Source organism: Sinocyclocheilus rhinocerous, unplaced genomic scaffold (genome assembly GCF_001515625.1).
Source record: "Sinocyclocheilus rhinocerous isolate Xijiao unplaced genomic scaffold, SAMN03320098_v1.1 scaffold1201, whole genome shotgun sequence".
In the NCBI taxonomy this organism is placed as follows: Eukaryota; Metazoa; Chordata; class Actinopteri; order Cypriniformes; family Cyprinidae; genus Sinocyclocheilus; species Sinocyclocheilus rhinocerous.
In genome coordinates, this window is record NW_015654059.1 from 404,086 (window position 1) to 417,224 (window position 13,139).

General features: G+C 36.0%; 1 protein-coding gene across 1 annotated transcript; it reads right to left on the reverse strand.

Moving 5' to 3' along the window:
- Nucleotides 1-3,465: 3,465 nt before the first annotated feature.
- LOC107716648 (cocaine- and amphetamine-regulated transcript protein-like) lies at nucleotides 3,466-4,654 on the reverse strand. The gene is made up of 3 exons (XM_016523141.1): nucleotides 4,373-4,654; nucleotides 4,099-4,182; nucleotides 3,466-3,786 (listed from the first exon to the last, which is right to left on the reverse strand). Exons 1-3 carry the CDS (start codon nucleotides 4,541-4,543, stop codon nucleotides 3,679-3,681), a joined length of 363 nt encoding a protein of 120 aa, XP_016378627.1. The 5' UTR covers nucleotides 4,544-4,654; the 3' UTR covers nucleotides 3,466-3,678.
- Nucleotides 4,655-13,139: the final 8,485 nt, after the last annotated feature.

Sequence of the window (13,139 nt, forward strand, 5' to 3'; positions counted from 1 at the left end):
GGTCATTTGTAGCAGTAATTTTTGTTTGTCATTCACAGGGCATTTGCAAATGAACTGGCAGACTGCTAAACACAACATATCAGATATCAGGTATAAACGCTTTGGACAAAGCAGTTTCTGAACAATATTGCAACCTCAAAGACTCTCTAATTGTTGTCTGATTCCTCAGATCCTCAGCACTTTTGGGATTTAAAGTACAGACACTTTGACTGACAAGTCCAAAATTTTGCTGTTTGGCCAGTAATTGCCCTAACTTAAATGCTGAGCTGAGGAGCTGAAATGGATCTGGCAGTTTTTCACATAAACTGTAGAGCAAATACCTCACAAATCCAGACGGCAGGTAGGATGACATTGCAGTCCTACTCTCTGATCCATCAGGGGATGCTGGTATTTTTAGCTGCAAGCTGCCATATTAGATAGTCATGAGAAAGGCTCACCCAGAATGCAAGCAAAAAGCAAGGTTAATCATCTGAAGGTTGTGTTTGAGGTCAAAACTTGAATCTCAACATCAGTAAAATTTTAATAATAATTGTATTTAATATTTATTTATACATTTTCATCTAATTATTAAGTTAAAATGTATTACTTTATGTTAAATATAAAAATGAATTATAATTGGAACATATTTATTTAATATATTTATAATAAATTATTTTATTTCACTTTTTATAATATTTATTCTAATATTTTAGATATAATTTATATTAATTTCTGATTTCTTTAGCTGCAAGCTGCCATATTGGATAGTGAATAGAAAGGCTCACCCAATGCAAGCAGAAGGAAATTAGAAAAGTACGTCATCTGAAGGTTGTGCTTCAGGTCAGAACTCGAATCTCAATGTCAGTGAAATATTAAATATAAAAATTAAATTATTTGCATAATAAATTTTAATATATTATTGATATCTCTTTCATGTAATTTTTTAAGTTTTTAATAATAACTTAATATTTTTTATTTAAATAATACTTTTTTATTTTTTACTTTTTATCATATTTATTGATATATTGTACATATATTCATCAAGTTCCAAATTGTTAAAGCTATATTAGATAGTCACTAGAAAGACTCACACAGAATGCAAGCAGAAAGAAATGAGCAAAGTCTGAAGGTTATGCTTGAGGTCCAAAGCTGAATCTCAACATAATTGAAATGGAAAAGTACAAAAGCTGCTAAGAACTCAAAAATATGGGTAATAATGTGTCACCCAAAACACAGTAGCACATGTTGCTGAATCCTATTTTATTTTATTGTAAATAAAAATGTTAATTTAAAAAATAATATTTTTAAATTTATTTTATTTTGTATTTTCGACTTTATTTTTTAATTAAACATTTAAAGGTGACATATTATGCCCCTTTTTACTATATGTAATATAAGTCTCTGGTGTCCCCAGAATGTGTCTGTGAAGTAAAACAAAGTGACTGGGTTAATCTTTTTCACGTTTCCTTGGTTGGTAGATGCACCAGGGACCTGATTATAGCACTTAAAACCTGGAAAAGTCAGATTTTCATGATATGTCACCTTTAAATAATTGTAATTATTATTTATTATATATATTTGTTATTATTATTATTTTATATTATATTTATTATATTCTAAATTAAATGTCAAATTAATAATTTCAAATGTATTTTAAATTATATATCCTAATTTATTTTTAAATATGATTTAAAAATAATTTTAAATATATATTTGAATATATTTTACTTATATTTAAACATTTATGTTAGGTTTTAGTAAACTTTCTCAGAGCTATCAACCCGTATTTAATCTCAGATCAAATTTGTTCTTTCTGAAGCAGAACCTTATTAGTACTTAGAAAATAATTGAGCTCTGCCAATGTCAGTTTAATGCAAGAGACATCATCTCCTACCAGTTACTGTCCTGATTAAGTGGCCGTTCAATCAACCTCACAATCACCAAGTGATTACAGCTATGACCATTTTCAATCCTCCACAATGACAGCAACAGAAATCCATTCATGGTACAAATAATTCAGCTTTTCACAGCCACATAAAGCCTGGCTCTGCTTTTCTTTTATGTCTCTAGGGGGCAACATCACATTCTTTTTCGTCCAAAAATGATGAAATATTGATCTGCAAAAGAGGTTTGGGGGGCAGCATACATATGTGGCATCAGTGACAAAGCCGAGCAATAAGTCTAAAGGCACACATAATCACCTTAAAGAAGGTGAGGACGGATGTAGCCAGTGTTGGGCATAGCGCATCTTAACAAATAACTATCAACACCAGATTGTCTGTCTGAAATGGTTCCTGGCGGCTGAACCAAAGCAAGACGCTTCAAAGATAGATTTACAGCTACTTTCTGTGAAGCCATCAATTCATGTTATGCTAATTGTCATCACTGACGTATTATCTGTTCGAGAGGCAATTTTGGCACCATTTGACCAGTCAGAGGGAATATCGAATTCAGAAGTTGAGCATTTTTTCTTTTTTTAACAAGACTTCTGTTCCCCTATTTGCTTCAAACTACATTGTGGATTCACTTTGAAGGCTCTGATCATAACAATCTGATTCTGACTCTTATGGTTAAGAGCTCGCTTACAGAGCCAACTACGCAAAAGCGAAGTAACAAAGTGACGTCTCAACATATGCCACTTGTCAGAACCTTGTTTAGCCTTGGTTTGGAACAAGTGGCAAGTAATTGATTCCAAAAAAAAAGAAGAAGAAAGAAGAGATCGATACAGCCCGTACAGGCAAAGGATAGATAAGTATTTTAAGGGCTCTACAGATTGAATGACAGTATGATGCTTATCCTGGTGCAGTGTTTAAAAGATATCCAACATTTTTTCTTACCACAAAATGTTATGTTTCTACAGTGGACGTGCCGCTTTTTGTGTAATTTAATAATGCTAAATATGATATATCAATGAATATTAATATGATATAATATATAAATAATATAATAATAAATATTGTAGAAAAGTTGAAAAATTGATTTTTGCACATTGCAATTCACAGTTATTGGCCAGTTTATTTAGGTGGCTGACAGTGACTAATGAGGGATGGTCTACTGTTTAACTTTTTTTTTTTTTCATTTTACAGAATATGAACATAGAAACTTCATTAAAATGTTATTAATGTTCTGCAGGCAAATTCAGCTATGACATTATTCTGGACATTTTTTTTATCCAGCTAAAACACAGCTGTTCAGTATTTTAAAAATGCTAAATTTCATGATTCAACTAACTCTACAGAGTGTGTGGATCACATTCAGTGATAGGCTGTGAGTTTATTTTATTTATTTATTTATCTTTTAGCTTTACTTTCATGGAAATTTTCCCAATTATTTGAATCATCCTTAATCAGTAGTTTTACATTTTAAAGTGTTGTAGCAAAAAAGTTGTATTTTTATCAAAAACATAACTATACTATTCTTATTATGCAAATATAAAAGTAACTGATACACAGACAACTTTACAAAACAAGTTATATTGCACTTTAATGCACAAAACAGCAGATTAACATTAAGTATGACAGTATCACATGTTTACATGAAGAAAATATTTGAAGAACAATTTCTTTACAACTTTGCTTCAGTGTTTTCAGTTTCTTCACTTAAATAAAATATTAATACAAATAAAATTGCAGTTATTTATGATATATAATGCATATGGATTCAATCTCATTACAATCCATTCAGAATTGTGTGTTTCCATCACAAACACTTTAACAAGAAAAAGTTGCAGAAAGCCCCGCCCGGACAGTCGCACATCTTGCCGATTCGAGAGCCTTTTCTGATCGCGCACTGCTCTCCCAAATCACACTAGCAAGAGAAAACAGGAGAGATCATGTTACTTTTGTAATTACAGCATTTGCGTTAGTGCGTAAAAGCGCACTTGTTTAAGGCTTATGGTTGGGGACCCGTAATGGATCATTAAAAAATAGGAATTTCCATCTAATACATACCATTTATTGAAAATATATGTAAATTATGAGATGTTTTACTGTTACATATAAATGATAAACAGACACAAAACAGCCAAGACATATCCATGCAATTGCTCAATGTCCATGTCGCAAGCACAAGAAACACGCACTTATGCGCAAAGTTAAAATATCTAATATCAATATATACCATGGGAACTTGACCAAATTTCTTCTCCCAAGGAGGAATTCGTTTCGTCTGCAGCTTTTCCAGAACTTCTTGCAGAGCTCCGAGCTGGTTTGACAAAACATTTGGAAATATGTTTTCTTTCAGTCAAATCACTCTAAAACATACCAATATAACAATTCACACAAAAATCAAACACTTTTAACTTTGAAAAGTTCTGGCACGTTTGTGTTTATAGCCTACACCATGATGTCTAAGTGAATCTGTCTTATGCGCAATAAAAAGATGAATTACTCACAAGCTGTTTTTCACTTGTCAGGTTTGGGTCTTTGGGGTAGAAGTCTCTGATGGCTCTTGTGTCCAGTTCCACTTCTATATCCGGCTCTGAGTCGTTCGCTTTGGCTCCGGTCAACAAGAAGAGAAGCAACGCGCACACTGCCATGCGCGTCCTCAGACTGTAGCTCTCCATGGTCCTGAATGCAGGAAGCTTTGGCACCTGAGAGCGCAACGCCGTTATACGTCTCTATTAAAAGTTTGGGTGCAAATAACCATCTCGACAGCCTTGCACCCTTTTATGGACTCAACAGTGCGTGCATTTATGTGATCTGCTGTCGCCCCGCCTTTAACATTGATTTCGTTCGCGCGTAAGCGCGATCATTCATTGCGTAAATGCGCCTTCAATGCAGTCATCAAATGCGTTAATGTTGCCCCCGGAATGTTATACTTTCAACTTGACTAAGGACATATCCGTCTATGTGTTTTGATTCAGTTGTGAGGAGCAGATACTGCAGGCTCTGTCGATTGTGTAAGAGAAGCTTTTGAACATTTTGGAGCACTTTGGAAAACATGCATGGCTGTTTAATTCTGATTGCATGATTACATATATGTCAATTAAAATATAATATATGCAATTTTTATAATAATTTTAAATCTAAGCTTACAACTGGTGTAGTTAAATACTGAGTGACCAAGATAAACTTTTTGTAGCCAATAATTTTTTTTTAATAGATCTATCTATCTATCTATCTATCTATCTATCTATCTATCTATCAATCTGTCTGTCTATCTGTCTATCTATCTATCTACTGTCTGTCTGTCTGTCTGTCTCTGTTGTGTGTGTGTGTATGTGTGTATTTAGCAATAATTTTTGTACACCAGAATATAAATACACATGCTTGACTCTACATGCTTCACATACACAGCAGGGACATAATAGAAAGGGGCTTCTGGTGTTACAGTAATTATACCAGACGTATCTGGCTATATTTGAAAGACATGCATAAAATGTGGGGGAAATTATATAGTCGCATATATTAAATGTCTATTATTTGATTTATTTAGCATTTCAATCCTTAAAGTTCTCAGAAACTTCAAATGAGCACTTGAACATTCTAATATTTTAAGAGTGGTAATGTGAAGAGGAAGTTGGGTTGCTTATTAGCGATTTTGGGGAAAGCTTAATTATTCTTTCATTTATGTGTTTAATTGCAAGGGGACAAGAGCCATCTGCACTCTGAAAGTGTAGACACCTCACTACTTAAGCACGTTTAGACCCGTCTAAGCCTCACTGGAATGTGAATATGGATTTTTTATTTAAAAGAAAAAAAAAAGGTTTTCGAATGCAAGGCTTTTTTCTTGGGTAGCTGTAATAGGCTAATATTTTTGCCCATCTGTGACATCACATGTAGAGGAAATTATTTTGAAGTTGAATTTGAGAGGCTATTTGTGTATCAGCAGATCAAACGATTTCTGCTCGACAACATTCACATTAACCATGAATTTGGAGAATACAGTTAGGGTGTTGCATTCATTTGTGGATATAAAATAAGTTCCCTGTCAGCTATATGCCGGGGATTAACTCGCATAAGAGTTCTATCCGAAGGTGATGTTTTTTAATTTCCCAACAGGACCCTTTAACAATGGGCGTGAGGCATATGACTCACTCTCTTTAGTCCATATCCGTATCAAAATATAACCGATCAATGGCAAACACACCAAGTGTTTTTACCAATCTCCTGTGTCCGTACAAAACTGACAAGGCTTAAAAAACACAGACTGGGGTCTGTTAACAGGAAAAAAAATTCACTTCTATATTTTGTTTTGTTGCAATATAAAAAATATTTATTAAAATATAATAAAATTCCCATTCTCCTAAATAACAATGGATGGCACCAAATAATACGCTGTGGGTATAAATTAACTGGAAAGTTGTGGCCCATAACCCCTGTCAATGAGTTCATAAATCAAACAGTGTGGTGAGCAAACTCGTTCTTCTTTCCAAACAGGACTGGATCGGAAATAGAGGTTATGGGTGAATGAAAACCATTTTCATGTGTACATGTTCCTGCACCCCCATTAAAATATATATCCACCAGACAAGCTTAGATTGAAGAATCAGAGATTTGGATGCACAAAATGACTCTCTGTGGCTGATTTAAAACATTTTTGGATGTTTTACTAAATACACTCATTCTCTTACTGGCAAGCATTTAACTGGGTTTAACTACAAGTAGCAACTGTCCAGTTCATTGATAATGGAATATTGCTAAACTCGCCAGTTTATGATCAAAAGGAAGGTCATCATCCATCGACTAGCTATTCAGATGTTAAAATCACACAAATCAAATCCACCAGTGACATTTGCCTAAGGCCTTGGAAACAGGGTGTTTTCACAGCAAGTGCAAAGCACAAACCTTCAGCTATTTTTAGCACTGCAGTGAGTGTTGAGTTAAGGGGTTTAAAATATTACCCTTGTTCCACTGCCATATTCAGTCTTCGCTATGGGGCATGATTTGATTCCCATTTGTCTCCTTGGGATCCGCTTATGTCTGCCCACGTCTGCATATCTTCCAAAAACCCCATGTGCCTCCTCAACCTCCCAAACTTCTTCCCCAGTCCCATAACCCCTGCAGTGTTTGACATACCATGCTTTTTCCCCATGATTAACCTATCAATCTCTCCATACTTCATGCACTGAGAAAAGTACAAAGACATCTAAATTCATGGTTACAGCCTATTAACAATACATAAGCGATGTTCAACAGGTTAAAGGGTGACACACAACATGATTGAAATGATTGGTTGTTTAGAAATTTGTTCAAGCATCAACACTTAAAGGCTAATGGTTTTTTTTCGCTTAAAATGGTTAACCCATAGACCTTTGTCAGGTTAGACGCCATATTGAATTTAATGGAATTAAATTTAACGTGGATGAAAACGACAGTGGTACCCACTGTGTAAAGATCCTAGATGACGTCAGTTTCACAACTCACAACTTTCAAAGCTGTTTTATAGAGTACAATTTTTTTTACTCTATATTTACTCTATAAAAACTTTTTTTGTGTACTTATTTTTATTTTATTTTATTTTATTTTAGGATAAGATAGGATAGGATAGGAAAGACGTATGGTATTGAACAATGCTGAATGGTATTTGTCCATCAAACTATGGAAGGAAATACAGCGCGTGAATGTTTTTTGAGAATGTAAAATTTTATAATAGGCTATTAGCAAGTTCTGTTCCGTTTATGATTTGTTTCTTGTTGCTAAACAACTGACTGTTACTTTCTACTTTGTTATGGTTACAGGTTTGTTTTGAATCAGCCCAGTCATGCAGAAGTTCAACGAAGCAAGTTAAATATTCCACAAGCTATTAATTCATTAGTGCATCATATCCACTGTTGCAGAAAAGGAGATCAGAACTATTTCTTAATCGTGCATTTAACACAATCATGTTGCTGGTTTATCAGAAAGTGACAAGCACTGAATGTGCACAGATTGGTCATTGTGTCCATTTTAAACACGGACTTCAGGCATTCCATTTCCTCTGTTTCATTTATCAAAATGACAGTCAAAATTAAGCCCTGTGGGGAAAAAATCCACCCATTGATTTGCCCATTGATCAGAAGGGAACACCACAAAACAACTTGCCTCGGAAATGAGTCAGACAACACGGTACTTATCAGGTGGAGCACACCCTGATAGTGTTAAACATCTAATTACATCCTGCTTGAAAGAATCAAATTGACCTCTCAGAGGTCACTAACCTCAAATGGGTCTTCTCCAAAATTGCGCTTTGCTTCCTGTATCAAAATGCCTAGGACTCCACTTTCTAACAGTCAGTGAAAGCAAACATTAGATGACTATCTGCGAGACATTCTAAACTCTATTGGGCTTAGACAACACGTGTCAGGACCTACTCATTGTCGTAATCATACTTCGATTTAATACTGTCACATGGAATTGATGTAAATGGCATTGAAATTCTGCAGCAGAGTGATAATATCTCAGATCATGATCTAGTCTTGTGTATACTCCATATAGCTAAAGCTGCAAACTCCTTGTTACAAATATGGTAGGACCATCATTTCTACCACAAAAGACTGCTTTGTAAATAATCTTCCTGACTTGTCTCAATTCCTCAGCATATCCAATAGCTCAGAAAAACTTGATGTTGTAACAGAAACTATGGACTCTTTTCTAGCACTTTAGATATGGTTGCTCCTTTATGCTTAAAGAAGATTAAGAAAACAGTCCGAAACTGTGGTATAATGAGCACACTCGCACCCTAAAAAGAGCAGCCTGGAAAATGGAGTGCAGCTGGAAGAAAACAAAACTAGAGGTGTTTCGCATTGCATGGTGGGAAAGTACTTCCTCCTACAGAAAAGCCTTAAAAACAGCTTACTTTTTGTCTCGTCTCTTTTAGAAGAAAAGCACAACCCCAGGTATTTATTCAGTACAGTGGCTAAATTAATGAAAAATAAAGCATCAACAGGCGCTGACATTTCACAACAGCACAGCAGTAATGACTTTATGAACTTCTTTACTTCCAAGATCGATACTATTAGAGATAAAATTATAACCATGCAGCCGTCAGCTACAGTATCGCATCAGACAGTGCATTATCGATCCCCTGAGGAACAATTCCACTCATTCTCTGCTATAGGAGAGGATTTAGTGGAATTGCATTGGCATGGCAATCGTACTTATCGACAGTTATCAGTTCGTAGCAATGAATGATAAGGCTTAATCAATCACAAGTGCAGTAAGGAGTACAACGAGGCTCAGTACTAGGACCGTTGCTTTTCACGCTTTACATGCTACCCTTGGGAGATATCATCAGGAAACATAGTGTTAGCTCAGCTCAGCTCTATATTTATTCGTGGCCCGACGAAGCATAGTTGACAAAGTTGATATAAAAACTGGATGACTAGTAATTTCCTACTGCTAAATTAATTATCTGGCCAAAAACCTCGGCATGTAATAACCTAGAACACTGTCTAACACTTGATGGCTGCTCTGTCAGTTCTTCGTCATCAGTTAGAAACCTAGTTGTGCTATTTGATAGCAATCTTTCCTTTGAAAGCTACATTTCTAGAATTTGTAACATCTTAAATATATATCTAAATTAAGACCTATGCTCTCAATGTCAAATGCAGAAACATTAATTAATGCATTCATGACCTCAAGGTTAGATTATTGTAATGCTTTATTGGGTGGTTGCTCTGTGTGCTTAATAAACAAACTCCAGCTGGTCCAAAATGCAGCAGCTAGAGTTCTTACTGGAACCAGGAAGTATGACCATATTAGCCCGGTTCTGTCAACTCCGCACTGGCTCCCTATTAAACATCATTCACATTTTCAAATCTTGTTAATTACTTATAAAGCACTCAATGGTTTAGCTCCTCAGTACTTGAGCGAGCTCTTATCGCATTATAGTCCTTCACGTCCGCTGCGATTTCAAAACTCTGACCATTTGATAAAACCTAGAATATCAAAATCAATTGCAGGTGGTAGATCCTTTTCCTATTTAGTGCCCAAACTCTGGAACAATCTACCTAACATTGTCCGGGAGGCAGACACACTCTGTCAGTTTAAATTAAAGACCCATCTCTTTAACCTGGCTTACACATAACACACTATAACATTGCTATAATTCAAATCCGTTAAAGGAGTGTTAGGCTGCATTAATTAGGTCAACCGGAACCGGGAACATTTCCCATAACACCCGATGTACTTGTTACATCGTAAGAAGAATGGCATATGCTAATATTAGTCTGTGTCATTCTTATTCTGAGGTCACCATAGCCACCCAGATTCAGTCTGTATCCAGATCATATGGTCACTGCAGTAACCCAGATCCAGTCCGTATCCAGTCCAGATGGTGGATCAGCACCTAGAGACGACCTCAACAGCCCTGAATGTCAGCAGAGACCACGACAACTAGATGAGCCCCAGAGACAGATCCCCTGCAAAGACCTCGTCACCTAGACAGCCATCAGCACAAGACCATGGGAACCAGACAAGTCCTCTGCTCAATCTAACTTGTGTTGCAGCCTCTAATCTCAACAAATTAGAATATGGTGACATGCCAATCAGCTAATCAACTCAAAACATATTATATTAAAATATTTTTATATCTGTATATCTGAAATGTTACACAGTCAAACACATGAACAAAGATGTTGATGGTATTGCTAGATTGCAGATGTAAACAGAGAGGACAAATGACACAAGGCAACACAAATGACACAAGGCAACACTCATAAGGTTCCCGAATTTCCTTGCTAGCTAGCAGCAGTTGTGTGTATTTACTGGCAGCCACAGAGCTATTTCTCATGTCTCAGGCCTGAGGAGACAGGATGGCAGAACAGCCTTTGGTGCTTACAGGCCTCTGAATTTAAAGGCCATGTCACTTACAGCTGTCTTCTACATCTGCCCAATTCTTCATTCTGACAGGCAGATCAGCCCCAATGCAAGTGGCCTGTAGCAAATTTGATTTTATCGGCGCCCCAGGAGTTAACCTGTCATCTTGTTTTGCGTTACTTTTCATGTCAGTAGAATGTTGCCAGCTTCACTTGAGCAGCCAGTGAAGTTTTTCTCATAAGCTGCTTTGTCAGACATCATTTACTTTGGCAGGAATTTGTGTTTGGAGGATTGCCATGATTAAAGAGGCGAATAACGAGAAATAATGCTTACGAGATCATAGAGAAACTCTTCAAAGGCCATGTTTTAATGATCTCTCAGCTTCCTGTGCTTGTCTTGGATGCCGTGTGACATCATCAGCCTCTGCAAACCTAGCAAAATAATGCAGATATTATAAATATTAAACTAGCACACTTTCTCTTTATTTAAATCATCAGGTTTTGACTCGTGAAGGGGTTTGTGTGGGAATGCGTGCTCAAAATCTGTTTGTTATTTCTGTTTCTGTTTCTTGTTTGATGTGTATGGGTGTGTATCCAGGCAAGAAAGTGTTTAATTACAAGGGCCCAAGTAACTATGTGAGGCCATGAGTTTGTGTGTGTGTGTGTGTATGTGTGTGTGTGTGTGTGTGTACCTGTTTTTCTATTCTGGTGGGGACTTAAACCTGAATACATTGTGTCACGGTGGGGACCTAAATTGAGGTCCCCACGGGTAAACAAGCTAATAAATCACACAGAATGAAGTTTTTTAGAAAATCTAAAAATGCAGAAAGTTTCCTGTAAGGGGTAGGTTTAGGTGTAGGGTTGGTGTAGGGCAATAGAATATACGGTCTGTACAGTAGAAAAACCATTATGCCAATGGAGAGTCCCCACAAGGATAGCAAACCAGACATGTGTGTGTGTGTGTGTGTGTGTGTGTGTGTGAATATTAGATCACATACCCATTCTTTGAAGATGAATCCCTGTAGAGGTCTCTCTTTTCCTGTGTTGGAGAGACCAGGCCTCATTATCTCCTCTTGATTCATCCTCTACTCCCATATCACCAGTGAATATTGTCACGTGATCTGGATGTACATGTTCAGATGGGCCGTATACAGCTGCTGGTTGGTATATTCTGTGTGGGTGTGTGAAGAAAAAAAAAACAATACTCAATTAAAATGCTGATGGCATCAGTAGAGAGGGGAATCTGCTCAAATACAGGACAAAAGGGCAAACATGGGTAGAAAACCACTTAACTGGGGTTGAAATTTGAGAATATTTCCTGTACTTTGCTGTTTACAAAAACAAAGGATCCCCTAATTGTTCATGTTCAAATGTTATGTATTAATTGTGTGTTTTTAACTACCTTCAAAGCACCATTCCTGTTATTACCACGTTACACATTTCCATTCATTAAGTTTGAAATATGAAGTATTTTTCTTTTATTTTTTATATATTATTTTGAAATGTGTGACATATTTGCATATTTGTGTTTAATTATTTATACTTAATTTCTAGACATTATAACAAGTTAAGCATTTTATCATATTTTGTTTTTAAATTGTAAGTAGTTCATTGATGCCACATAATATTATGCTTATATTTAAATCTTTGGTGTTACAAAGATTATTACAAATAATATGGTGTTACAAATATTGGACTTAAAAATGGTATAAAATAAAAAAAATAATAAACCCACAATCCTATATAGGACAAGTGGGTTGGTTGGAATATAAAATAAAATAAACCCGTGACACTATAGGACAAACAGTTTGAATGATCCTGAATAAACAAAATGTTCATCCTGTAAACATTACTTCAAAGTGCATTACAAAACAATTCAGCATATCATACCTTTTATTGCAGAGACCTCTTGAATTCACTTCATGTCCGAGTAGCGTCATCATTAACAATAAAAGTAGGCTCGTCCCAGAAGGTTAAAGTAGTGTTGTCACTGTACACATCTGTGTGGTGTGGGTCCTCTTGGGTAATTAAAAATTTATCATTCAATCTTAAACTGATCTTATAGATATACAATCTTAGTTCAATACATCAATGAGTTGGTCTTAAGGGCTTGAGAGGTTTCATGTGCTATAGGCTGATCTGAAATATGATTTGTCTCAGTTATACTGTAAACATGATGCTAGCAGGAGAGATGGATCTGGCTGAGCATAAGTAATAAGTGACTAGTTTTGATATCTGCAAAGAAAGATTAAAGTAATATTCATGGTAAACACTAAACTTTGATTTATATGTAAATCTTCTTCATAGATTTATGCAGTACAGTGTAGCTGCTAGCGAAAGGGGGGCGGGGCGCGGCGCGGGGAACAGTTCACCTCTGGGTCTCTCCCAAATAGAACGGACAAGGGGGGGGGGCGGGGGGTCC

Excerpts from the sequence above, each read along its gene's own strand:
- LOC107716648 (XM_016523141.1), bottom strand. The coding sequence starts at position 4,543 with ATGGAGAGCTACAGTCTGAGGACGCGCATGGCAGTGTGCGCGTTGCTT. Across the intron at positions 4,183-4,372 it reads TGACAAGTGAAAAACAGCTT|CTCGGAGCTCTGCAAGAAGT; the intron begins GTGAGTAATTCA and ends TTGTCAAACCAG. Across the intron at positions 3,787-4,098 it reads AATTTGGTCAAGTTCCCATG|TGTGATTTGGGAGAGCAGTG; the intron begins GTATATATTGAT and ends TTCTCTTGCTAG.